This window comes from Ursus arctos, unplaced genomic scaffold, assembly GCF_023065955.2.
Source record: "Ursus arctos isolate Adak ecotype North America unplaced genomic scaffold, UrsArc2.0 scaffold_2, whole genome shotgun sequence".
Lineage (NCBI taxonomy): Eukaryota > Metazoa > Chordata > Mammalia > Carnivora > Ursidae > Ursus > Ursus arctos.
Genome location: NW_026622874.1, coordinates 68198602 through 68212003, shown reverse-complemented (window position 1 = coordinate 68212003; position 13402 = coordinate 68198602). Strand labels below are relative to the sequence as shown.

Genomic DNA, 13402 nt, shown 5'->3' with positions numbered 1-13402 from the left:
TGTGAGACAGGAATCCATCAAAATCATAGAGGAGAACATAGGCTGCAACCTCTTTGACATCGGCCACTGCAACTTTTTTCATGACACATCTCCAAAGGCAAGAGAAACAAAAGAAAAAATGAACTTGTGGGACTTCATCAAGGTAAAAAGCTTCTGCACAGCCAAGGAAACGGTCAAAAAAACTAAGAGGCAGCCCACGAAATGGGAGAATATATTTGCAAGTGACACTACAGATAAAAGACTAGTACCCAAGATCTACAAAGAACTTCCCAAACTCAATACACGTGAAACAAATAACCAAATCAAAAAATGGGCAGAAGATATGAACACTTTTCCAATGAAGACATACAAATGGCTAACAGACACATGAAAAAATGTTCAAAATCATTAGCCATCAGGGAAATTCAAATCAAAACCACCTTGAGATACCACCTTACACCAGTTAGAATGGCAGAAACTGACAAGGCAGGAAACAACAAATGTTGGAGAGGATGTGGAGAAAGGGGATCCCTCTTACACTGTTGGTGGGAATGCAAGTTGGTACAGCCACTTTGGAAAACAGTGTGGGGGTCCCTTAAAAGGTTAAAAATTGAGCTACCCTATGATCCAGCAATTGCACTACTGGGTATTTACCTCAAAGGTACAGACGTAGTGAAGAGAAGGGCCATATGCACCCCAATGTTCACAGCAGCATTGTCCACAATAGCTAAATTGTGGAAGGAGCTGAGATGCCCTTCAAGAGATGACTAGATTAAGAAGATGTGGTCCATATATACAATGGAATATTACTCAGCCATCAGAAAGAACAATTACACAACATTTGCAGCAACATGGACGGGACTGGAGGAGATTATGCTAAGTGAAATAAGTCAACCAGAGAAAGACAATTATCATATGGTTTCACTAATTTATGTAACATAATAGGAAGATTGGTAGAAGGAAGGGAAGAATGAAGGGGGGGTAAACAGAAGGGGGAATGAACCATGAGAGACTGTGGACTCTGGGAAACAAACTGAGGGCTTCAGAGGGGTGGGGGGTGGCGGATTGGGATAGGCCGGTGATGGGTATTAAGGAGGGCACATATTGCATGGTGCACTGGGTGTTATACACAAATAATGAATCATGGAACATTGCATCAAATACTGGGGATGTACTGTATGGTGACTAATATAACAAAATAAAAATATTTAAAAAAAAAGACCTCTCAGGGGGCATGCGGGTAGCTCAGTAGGTTAAGAATCTGCCTTCGTCTCAGGTCATGGTCCGGGATCCTGGGACCAAGTCCCGAGTTGGGCTCCCTGCTCAGTGGGGAGTCTGCTTCTCCCTCTCCCTTGCCCCCCCTGCCATGTTCTCACACACACGTGCGCACTCTTTCTCTCAAATAAATTAAAAAAAAAAAAAAAAAGCTAAGGGGCGCCTGGGTGGCACAGCAGTTGAGCGTCTGCCTTCAGCTCAGGGCGTGATCCCGGCGTTCCGGGATCGAGTCCCACATCAGGCTCCTCTGCTATGAGCCTGCTTCTTCCTCTCCCACTCCCCCTGCTTGTGTTCCCTCTCTCGCTGGCCGTCTCTATCTCTGTCAAATAAATAAATAAAATCTTTAAAAAATAAAATAAATTAAATTAAAAAAAGCTAAAAGACCTCTCAGATTGGGTTCTCCAGAAGCACATGCTTTTCGTTCCCGTATTCAGTATTAATGGTTTGCACGTGCAGTAAGTGTCAGGAGCCAAGCTTTTTATGGGTGTCCAAGGTGAATAGTTTATGCATGTGATCCCTGAACATCTCACGGTCTTTAGAGCGCCTAAGGGCGAAGAGGGAGAGGAAGCTGCAACAAACAGACTACACAGTATTGCATATATAATAACTCAAATAGTTTTCTGTGGGAGAGAGAATGAGAATCTCAGCCTAGGGTAATCATCAAAGGCTTGATAGGGAAAATATTGGCTTGGACCTTGAAAGTTCAGAAAAGGTTTGCCCCACAGGGAGAAGGACTAGGCATCCTGAACAGATGAAAAAAGCAAATGTTAATCTGTTTCTCCAAAATCGAAGGAACACCTTATTGCTAAATATACCCCCATAGAGCAAGGCAATCAAATTGGATAATGAGACACTGCCGCAGACTGCTTGCGCGCCCCTCCAAAATGTTAAAATGTTGAAACTTAACTTACCCCAGTGTGTAGTATTTGGAGGTGGGACCTTTGGGAGGTGACTAAGTCATGAGTGGGGGAGACCTCATGAAGGGATTAGTGTCCTCATACAATAGACCCCAGAGAGCTTCCTCACCCCTTCTACCACCTGAGGACACAGAAAGAAGAAACAAGCAGGCTCTCATCGAACACTGAATCTGCTGACATTTTGATCTTGGACTTCCAGCCTCCAGAACCGTGAGACATAAATGTTTGCTGTTTAAGCTGCACAGTGTATGGTATTTGTGTGAGAGCAGGCTAAACAGACTAAGAGGGGCACTGAAAATTATGAAAAGTTCTTTAGATTCCACGTGAGGCTCAGGAATGTGAGTTCAGCCAAAAGACCAGCCCTCTCAGCCGAGGAACACTTGAGCCCACAGAAAACGTCAGTGACTTTTTCACCTCTATTGTTATTACCCTCATTAGACACCAGATTTCCTCTGAGTTTCTAGGCTCACTCTTCATAATGAGCAATCATAAAGTACATCCGAAGCAGCATGACTGTCAACTCAGAAATTACATTAGAACCCCTTGGAGAGCCTAAGGGGAAAAAATGCTAATGCTTGGATCCCACTCCAGAAATTCTGGTTTAATTGGCCAAAGCTTGGTCCAGCCACCATATATATGGTGTCAAAGCTCTCTAGGTGATACTGTCATGTATTCGAGATTGAAAAACACTGCCTTAGATTCTGCGAGCATTTCCAGAAAGGAAGTGGAAACAAATTTGGTGACACGTAAATTTTTAGAGTGATCACTTAGAGAGGAAAAACTTGACCTTTATGCAAAGAAGGTTTAAATACAGGAATTAGAAACAAATAAAATTACGTATTTAAAGGAGCAGGGGTGTACTTAAGTCTTAGTTCATTCGTAACGCTCTTAAGAGTATTTATTCTAAGTTCCTTGCAAACACTTTGATAGCTACATCTCAGTGAGTTGACAAAGATTAATATGCCTGGGAATAATAGGTCCATTATACGTTCATCACTAAGAGTATCTCGTCCTGCCCATCATTTTTCGTAAGGCCCCTTTCAAGTCCCTGTTCCTCAGGCTGTAGATGAAGGGGTTCAGCATGGGGGTCACCACTGTGTACATCACAGTAGCTGCGGTGTCCTTCTCAGAAGAGTGTGAGGACAAAGGGTTGAAATACACAGCAATGATGGTGCCATAGAAGAGAGAAACCACGGCCAGGTGGGAGCCACAGGTGGAGAAGGCTTTCCATCTTCCCTTTGTGGATGGGACTCTCAGGACAGCACAGGTAATAAGGACATATGAAGCCAGGATGCAAATAAATGGAGCAATCATGATCAGAGAACCCTCGGTCAGAATCATCATCTCATTGAGGTGTGTGTCGGAGCAGGAGAGTTTCAGGAGGGGCGTCACATCACAGAAGTAGTGGGGGATGGCACTGTCTGCACAGAACGAGAGTTGAGCCATCAGCAGGGTATGCAACAAAGCATGCAGACTGGCGATGGCCCATGACCCAGCGACCAGCAGGGCACAGAGCTGCTGGGTCATCTTTGTTGAGTAGCGTAAGGGGTGGCATATGGCAACGAAGTGGTCATAGGCCATCACAGCCAGGAGGAAATTGTCCATGTCAGCAAGTTCAAAGAGAAAATACATCTGTGTGAGACACCCGGAAAAGGAGATGGTCTGAGTCCCGAGAATGTGGTTGGCCAGCATCTTGGGGACAGTGGTGGAGGAGAAGCAGATGTCCGTAAAGGACAGGTTGCCGAGGAAGAAGTACATGGGGACATGCAGGCGGGAGTCCACGCCGATGGCCAGGAGGATGAGCAGGTTTCCCAGGACCGTGGCCAAGTACATGGTCAGGAAGAGCACGGAGAGGAGGTGCTGCTGCTGGGGCTCCTTGGAAAGCCCGAGGAGGAGGAACTCAGAGACCCTGGACTCGTTTGCCCCTCTCATGGGGCTGGACACAGATTAACAGACGACAGTGAAGTCAGATACCTATACAGGGATGATTAAGATGTAACAAATCAGACTCCTGCAGGATCACATTTGCACATCAGTTCATAAAAGTGCTAAGAGGATGTGCCCACCCAACCTATACTTCCAACTTCCAACACACAGTTCTGATGTTCCTCCTACTGGATTCACTGATCCTTAATTTGTATTGAAAAACACACGTTAACACTGAAAAGCAGACAGATACCTACATGGCCTGACTCTATGTGTCTCTGCTTACATTTCCCAATTCTCCCCCTGACCCACCCAACTCCTATGGAATTCATAAGAGATAAGAGAAGAAGTTGATTATTACTGGGTTCTTGAGTGACGTACGATGGATTTAGGACTCCTACTATTAACTTCCTGTATCTGGAAGGTGTAGCGGAGGAGGTTCCTAAAAAATCTTCGTTTCTTGATAGATATCAGTGTCTCTACTACTGCAGTCTTACCTGAGGGGAGGTTGGTGCTATTGCTACCAAGCGTTCTTCAGCTCTGTAACTGATCAATGCTTCTCTTCATTGTAGTGACTGGAGTGTCTTGGAAACAAAGGCAGGTAAGGAGTGACTGAAGAGTGGGGGTTCATGGTCTAAGTCCTCTGTTCAGGAAAGATGTTTGGGGCAATCACAGAGCAAGCATTTACAGGAGCTTCACCACCACTGGGACAAGATTCCCTGAGAGCCTCATTAGAGATGAGAAAAGAATAATTGTCTTGCCTATTTTTGGCCCTTTGGACTGAACAGTAATGACAGTAATGACAAAGAATATTATCTAAAGTTTAGATGTAATTCTTGGGTCAGAACTTGGAAGATATTAGAAATGAAGCCACCTGGGTAGACACAAATCCCAGATAAAACTCCCTTGGAACTGAGTGATCTGGGTCTGTGCCCAAAGATGTGAAAATTCAGTTATTAACCACTTGTTCTCATTTCCTTTTTTCAGATCCTGGGCTATTCCTGTGTTTTCTGTGTCACCTTGGCTTTCTTATGTCTAATTATCTTTCTAGAAGATTAGTGATGCCAAATCTCCATTTTGCAAGTGGGCATGTTGAGAGCGAGTTACAGAGCTGAGAGTAAACCATGAAGACATCTGGGAAAAAGGATAGCCTGATTCTAAGGGAAGTTGTCTCCAGGAGAACACAAGCATGCTGTAATTTACAAACTCCAGCCCCCAAAGGCAGATATTTTTTGGGATTTGAGTCCAACTCACATTGTTTACCTTTTTTCTGAATGGAAGCCCCGAATCCAAATAGTAGTAGCAGCAGGATCCCAGCCACCATGTTCGTACCACATGTTCTTCCCTTCACCATAGCTGGTTGGACCAGGGTATTTGGAACTAGGATTGAGGGAGAGCCAGTCCCTATCATTATGTGGCTTGCCAGGAATGTGTAAATCCAACCTTCTGCCTGTGCATTGCTATCGGATGGACTGAGAAGCAGAGAAGTGTTGAAGAAATAAACACAGAGAAAGAAGATATTAGTTGGAGAAAATCTTCACGGTGTTCCAATTCTGGGTTCAAGTCCTTTCCTGATGATTGGTTTACATTCCAGCATGTTTCACTCAGGATTCTTAGTTGTAAATAATAAAAAATAATTGTGGTTAATTTTAGCAGAAAGGGATTTCATTAAAAGAAGCATCTGACTCTTGATGCTTCGGGTCATGATTTCAGGGTTGTGAGGTCAAGCCCTGCATCAAGTTCTGCACTGGGCATGGAGTCTGCTTGAGATTCTCTCTCCCTCTCCCTCTGCCACTCCCCCCACTCATGCGCGCTCTCTCTCTCTCTCTCTCTCTTGCTCTCAAATAAGTAAATCTTTAAAGAATACTGGTTCCACCAGTGAATGAGTGGATAAACAATGGAATATACAGTAGTGTGTGTGTGTGTGTGTGTGTGTGTGTGCGCGCGCGCGCATGTGTGTGTGTAAATCAGCCATAAAAAGGAATGAAGTCCTGATACATCTTACAACATGGATGAACTTCAAAATCATTATACTAAGTCAAAGAAGACAGACAGGAAAGGTCACATATTATATGATAGGACATCCAGGTGGAAGGACCCAAGAGTCAGTTTGGGGCCTATTGTTCAGAGCAGGGTCTGGCTTCACATGGTTCAGACGTTATCAGCACATAAGTTTATTTGATGTTATGAAAGTGAATGTGATTGTCCAGACAGAAAGAATAAAATGAGAAGGAAAAAAATCCAAGGATAAAACCCACGAGGACAAAAACATATAATGAGGTGACAGAAGACAGGCCAGCAAATGTGATCTGTAAAGACAGGAAACAATGAGGGAACGAGTAAAAATTGGTGTCTCAGAAGCCAAGACCTAAGTTTCAAAACAGAACAACCCCCCCCCCAAATTGTATCAGTAATGTATTACCACAACCACAGTTTGTAACAAACTCCACAACCTCAATGGCTTAGAAAATCAATAACCTATTCATTGGTGGGGGGTCAGCCGAGCTTCATACTGTGGATCATGTGGGCTGGGCACCACACTGTGGGCTGGGCTCATGTTCTCTGCTCTTCTTTCCTCCTGGGTCTCAGGCTGAAGGGGCAACAGCGGCCCAGAGTGTGTTCTGGTGGAGCACTGAGTGCAGGAGGCAAATCCAACTGTGCAAGCCTGTCTGCAGCCTCTCCTTAGATCATCTTCACAGACGTCCCCTTGGCCACAGCAATTCATGTGGCCAAACACCAAGTCAAGAGTCAGGGAGGGGCGCCTGGGTGGCACAGCGGTTAAGCGTCTGCCTTCGGCTCAGGGCGTGATCCCGGCGTTACGGGATCGAGCCCCACATCAGGCTCCTCCGCTATGAGCCTGCTTCTTCCTCTCCCACTCCCCCTGCTTGTGTTCCCTCTCTCGCTGGCTGTCTCTATCCTGTCGAATAAATAAATAAAATCTTTAAAAAAAAAAAAAAGAGTCAGGGAAGGGCGCTCCATCTGCCGTGAGGCCATGGAAAGGGCACGTATACATGTAATTGTATTACAGAGGAATGAATGACTGAGATCCCTAGTTCATTCTACCACAAGAACCTAGTAGTAGAGAATACCGAAGAGACAAAGAACTTAAGAAAAGAACTAGATGGCAGCGATCATATTTCATAAAATTATATTTTTAAAGAAAACTCTGACATTTTCAAAGTATATTTTATAATATGCTAAATGCCATACAGCACTGTAGTTAAGCATATGTGTTTGGGTCAGCCAACATGGCTTAGCCATACTTATTGTTCTCAGAGTATCATTATAATTAAAATGCTAAAAGAAGAGGGAAACAAAAATATTCAGAATTCAGGGTTTTCTGCTTTTTTTTTTCTTCTTGATAGTTTTCTGCATTTTCCTAAGACTTTCTTCAATAAGCAGTGTCAAGGAGCACCTGGGTGGCTCAGTCATTTCAGTGTCCAACTCTTTTTTTTTTTTTTTTTTAAGGATTTTATTTATTCATTTGACAGAGATAGAGACAGCCAGCGAGAGAGGGAACACAAGCAGGGGGAGTGGGAGAGGAAGAAGCAGGCTCATAGTGGAGGAGCCTGATGTGGGGCTCGATCCCATAACGCTGGGATCACGCCCTGAGCCGAAGGCAGACGCTTAACCGCTGTGCCACCCAGGCGCCCCTCAGTGTCCAACTCTTGATCTTGGCTGGGGTCATGATCTCAGGGTCATGGGATCAAGCCCTGCGTCGGGCTCCACACTCAGCGTGGAGTCTCCTTGTCTCTCTCACTCTGTTCCTCCCACCCCACTCATGCTCTGTCTCTCTCTCAAATAAACAAATAAATAAATAAAATCTTAAAAACAAAAACAACAATAAGCAGTGTGAAGAACTACAAAGAGTCTGAGATTTTACCCTGAATGCAAGTTAACAAGCTAGTCTGGGAATTTCATGGATGGAGGCAGAAGACACAAAACTCTCGGGTCAGAGACGAAGGACTTTATTACAGCAATAATAGGATCCAGAGCAGCAGCATTTACACCAGTTCCTTAAGCCTCAATTCCCCCAGAATGACATGAATAAAACCAGGCAGCACCTGTGTACACAGTGGATGATTTAGAGAAGACAAACTCCAAGCTTAGGAAATCAAATCTTTTGTAATTGGGAATAAGCCTTCCTGACATTTGCTCCAGAAGGAAACATTATATTTATTATACCGGGTGGTAGAAATCCCCCTGTTGCTCTGGAAAGACACCATTTTCATCTTCCAAGGCCATTCACTACAGAAACATCCTTGAAGAGATGGTCTAGAACAGAAGTAGTGACGGTCTCTGCTCACAAAATGTACAGAAAAGCAAGAGACCCATGGAGTACTATCTCCCACCAAGCATGTGTTAATTTTATACTCATAAAGTTGTATTTGTTTTTTAATAGTAAATAGGAGATGGAGGCATTCATTGTTGACTAATACTTTCTAGGCAAAGGATTGGACTTTAATTTTTTCTCATGTACTAGAAGCTCTTAAAAAATATCCTGACAAAGAGGGAAAGAATCCTTCATCCAAGTCAACTATTTCAGAAAGTCCATAAGAATGAGCCAACACAAGCCAAGCAAAAAGTAGAGCTGGTGACTCAGTATTAACCAACGTATCCTATTCCTTAAGGATACATTGGTTAATATTAAAAGGATTAAAGAGAACAAAGATCTTACTGTTACTAAAAGATACAATCCATAATGAATTTACAACCTTTGTGAACCTTTGTGCCTTCCAAAAGCTAACATCAAATAAAAAAGCAGAAGCTATTAATAGAAAAAAATAGTTGAAATGTTAATTATAAGACTTAACAGATCAATAAAAACATTAAGTATCAGAATGTTATAATTTTTTCTTTTTTTAATATTTTATTTATTTATTCGACAGGATAGAGACAGCCAGCTAGAGAGGGAATACAAGTAGGGGGAGTAGGAGAGGAAGAAGCAGGCTCCTAGAGGAGGAGCCTGATGTGGGGCTCGATCCCATAATGCTGGGATCACTCCCTGAGCCGAAGGCAGACGCTTAACCGCTGTGCCACCCAGGCACCCCCAGAATGTTATAATTTTCATATACATTTATTTGGATTCTATTTTACAGATATAACCATATCTTAGAAAAAACCTGACTGAAGTCCATGCCATATAAAAAGACCCCAAGGATTCAGAGAGGATGTCAAAGGTAGAAGGGTAAATATGAGCTGGGTGTTCTTGGTTGACACAGTGGAGCTAGAAGCCACCGCGGCCCATAGTCAGACTTCAGTGTAGGATAAAGTAAATTTGAGCTCAGAGAGCTGAAACCTGAGGCCATAGGAGGGTCCCAGCGCAGACCCCAAAGAGATGTGAACCACAAGCACCAGCGCTACAGCGAGCAGGTCCCCAGCAGACCAAACAAAAATCAGGATTCAGGAGCTACAATGTGTGCTAGTCATTTGCAGAGTCATGCCAAGGGACGGGTCCAACTTCTGGTTCTCTCTCTCTACCTGACTGGGGGAAGCAGGACTGGCTGACTCTTCTGAATGAGCTTCTGGGTATTTTGACACAAAGAAGGAGGAACTGGACACCCTGATAATAAATGACAGATAAGGTGGTGCTGAAATAATGAAGAAATAAATGATGACCTTAATTTTTACTGCAAGCTGGAGAAACTGGGTCATCTAAGCTATGTGTGGGATTCAGGGACACAAAGAAAGAATTATACACCAGGAAGTACGCAGCAGCATTATTCCTACTACAGAAACACTTGAAATTGTTCAGAGTCAGGGAATGAATCCATGAATGGATAGAATATTATGTAGCCATTAAAATCACATTTCTAAGACCTTTACCGACATGGGAAGAAGGAGGTAGAAAATTGGAATGCCAAATAATATGGGAAGATTGCAGCCAACTTTTCTAAAATTATATCCACAAGTGTATAATAGCAGTTATCTTGGAGCAGCAAGACTGCAGGTTATTTTAACTTTATTCTTTATGATTTTTGGTGTTCCATAGTGTATAGGCATTACCTATCTAATAACAAAGTTGTATTTTTAAGTGAAGAAATTTTAAAAACTCCTTCTCAAGTAATTGTGTCCAAATTAAAAGCTAAGGAAGTATTCATTCATCCGCTTTTTTTTTTTTTCTTTCAGCTAGGCCTTTGGTCCAGAAGCAGTGCCAGACACTGGGGTACAGGTGAATAGTGTGTGAATTTGAGTATGGAAGAGCTTATTATCTGTGAAAAGCCCTTGCAGTTGTGGAAAATAAACCAAAGGAAAAAACAGAGCTTGGGAATCAGGAGGCATCCATGGGAGACGAGGTGACATTTGACTTGGCTCTTGGAAGTGTGGGAGAGTGTTGATGTGGGGGGAGTGTTGTGTCCCTTAATGCCACAGAGAAGAATGTAGAGGGCGCTGGTCCAGGCAGAGGGAAAAGCAAGCCTCGATCTGCTTCACTGGTATCAAAGACTCCCCTGCTGACCCCATAAAGGTCCGTTAGCCAAGCAGGATCCTCGCAACCAGACTGTTTCCCCATCCTGTGTGGGTTCACCTCTTGAAGCTCTGGGCCACGTGCCCACCTGGGCCTCTGAGTCTCACCTGAAATGTTATTACCCACTTTAGTCCTCATAGTTTACTCTGTTCTTTTGTCTGAGATTCAAAACATTTTTTTTGCTTAATCTCTACACCCAACGTGGGGCTTGAACTCATGACCTGAGATCAAGATTTGTGTGCTCTTCTGACTGAGCCAGTCAGGCACCCCTCAAAACTAATTTTTCTGAGTGTTTTTGCAACCCAATTTTTATGACTGACCAACATAGGATATGTAAGGAATACAAGACAGACCAACAATTCCCACCCTGACGGCACATTAGAATCATCTGAGATTTTTAAAATCTGTGTTGTGGCCCCACCGCAAGAGATTCTAATCTATTTGGTCATTGTTGGGGCCTGGACATCAGCGGATTGTAAGAGCTTCCAGGTAATTCTAATATTCAAAAATATGTGTAGCATGTATCCTTTCAGAGAGACCACTTAAAAAGGAAATACTTGAGGGGCACTGGGTTTCTCAGTCAGTTAAGTGTCAATCCTTGATTTTTGGCTCAGGATCTCAGGGTCGTGAAATCGAGCCCCGTGTCGGGCTCTGCACTGGGCATGGAGCCTGCTTAACATTCTCTCTCTCTCCCTCTACCCACCTCTCCAAAAAAAAAATTTTTAGAAAAAAGAAATACTTGACTTGGGTGTAAAATAATTCAAAAATTAGTCAGTAAAAAGAAGTCTCATTACTTGGTAGATGCAGCAGGGTTATGGGTGAATTCAGTTCACAAGTAATGAGTGCCCCTAGCACAGACATCAATATGTTTGTTGCTTCTACGTGCCCCTAGCACAGACATCAGTATGTTTGTTTCCAGACTGTCTTTGACAAAACACCTATCTTAAATCAATTAAGAAAAAAAAATAAGTTTTCATGGAAATAAAATTCAGCTTTGATTCTCTCATCAGACAGAAAACGTTTTCCTGTCAACCACTTTTCCAAGAGCCCTTTTCAAGTCCCTGTTCCTCAGGCTGTAGATGAAGGGGTTCAGCATGGGGGTCACCACTGTGTACATCACAGTAGCTGCGGTGTCCTTCTCAGAAGAGTGTGAGGACAAAGGGTTGAAATACACAGCAATGATGGTGCCATAGAAGAGAGAAACCACGGCCAGGTGGGAGCCACAGGTGGAGAAGGCTTTCCATCTTCCCTTTGTGGATGGGACTCTCAGGACAGCACAGGTAATAAGGACATATGAAGCCAGGATGCAAATAAATGGAGCAATCATGATCAGAGAACCCTCGGTCAGAATCATCATCTCATTGAGGTGTGTGTCGGAGCAGGAGAGTTTCAGGAGGGGCGTCACATCACAGAAGTAGTGGGGGATGGCACTGTCTGCACAGAACGAGAGTCGAGCCATCAGCAGGGTATGCAACAGAACATTCAGATTGGCAATGGCCCATGACCCAGCGACCAGCAGGGCACAGAGCTGCTGGGTCATCTTTGTTGAGTAGCGTAAGGGGTGGCATATGGCAACGAAGCGGTCATAGGCCATCACAGCCAGGAGGAAATTGTCCATGTCCACAAACATGAATACAAAATACATCTGTGTGAGACATCCGGAAAAGGAGATGGTCTGAGTCCCGAGAATGTGGTTGGCCAGCATCTTGGGGACAGTGGTGGAGGAGAAGCAGATGTCCGTAAAGGACAGGTTGCCGAGGAAGAAGTACATGGGGACATGCAGGCGGGAGTCCACGCCGATGGCCAGGAGGATGAGCAGGTTTCCCAGGACCGTGGCCAAGTACATGGTCAGGAAGAGCACGGAGAGGAGGTGCTGCTGCTGGGGCTCCTTGGAAAGCCCGAGGAGGAGGAACTCAGAGACCCTGGACTCGTTTGCCCCTCTCATGGGGCTGGAAGCCTGAGCCCAGAGGCAAATAAAGCAGGAAAAATTCAGAAGCCTGGAAAATGATGGTTAAAGTGGAGCAACTAAGAAGACCGCAAGGAGAAAGGCTGTGTGATATAGATGAGGCATTAGAACCTTGTTCCCTGTGTTTGGCCAGTAATTTATGGCCTTTTCTGTGCCACTATTCTTTCATTAGCAAAATGAGGGCAGTGCTTCTGGAAGGACATTGTGCCTCTGGAAAGATTGTGACAATGGCTTTATCCATAAATTCTTTGTATGTTTGAACTTTCTATCATGACCATGTATCTTAAATAGTGCCATAAATCACTATAGATATAAGAATATTAATAGACATGTTAATATTTACAATGAGTATTGGAGAACAAGTAAAGTGGTTACCCTAGAGACTGACCTATAGTAAGCATATATCTTAATATATGGATATTGATGTCATTATTATCATTAGTGGTGTTGCCTTGGAGGACATTTTTCAGTTCCATTATCTCTAATCTGGACATGTTACACATTCCTAACATGTTTGCTCTGAGGATGAGATCAGTGATCAATCAATATGATAATATTGTTGCTGCTGCTTCCCAGGCTCACATTTTCCGAGCACTTTACAGAGCTCTGAGCCAGCCCTTCTTGGTTATGTCCACTGAACTCCCTCAGTCTAACTTGTAAAATGGAAATGGAAATGACCCAGAGTTATGGGCAGAAACTTGGCCAATTGGTTTTCTCCACAGCTCAGGTCTCATAAACATACAAGACATATATGGTCATGACTGGGTGATTGCAAGGGACTCTTGATGGTGTCAGAACTGTTTCTTGGCTCCACTTTAAAAGAAGGTGTAGTGAGGAGCACCCCCGCAAAAGGTTTACACCTTAACAATCAGT

The 13402-nt window shown here is 43.7% G+C and overlaps 2 protein-coding genes across 2 annotated transcripts; both read right to left on the bottom strand.

The window, feature by feature from the left end:
• Nucleotides 1-3167: 3167 nt before the first annotated feature.
• On the bottom strand, nucleotides 3168-4103 carry LOC113249936 (olfactory receptor 1F1-like). The gene has a single exon (XM_026491376.2). It carries the CDS (start codon nucleotides 4101-4103, stop codon nucleotides 3168-3170), a length of 936 nt encoding a protein of 311 aa, XP_026347161.2.
• A 7466-nt stretch (nucleotides 4104-11569) lies between these two features.
• On the bottom strand, nucleotides 11570-12508 carry LOC125283445 (olfactory receptor 1F1). The gene has a single exon (XM_048224914.1). It carries the CDS (start codon nucleotides 12506-12508, stop codon nucleotides 11570-11572), a length of 939 nt encoding a protein of 312 aa, XP_048080871.1.
• Nucleotides 12509-13402: the final 894 nt, after the last annotated feature.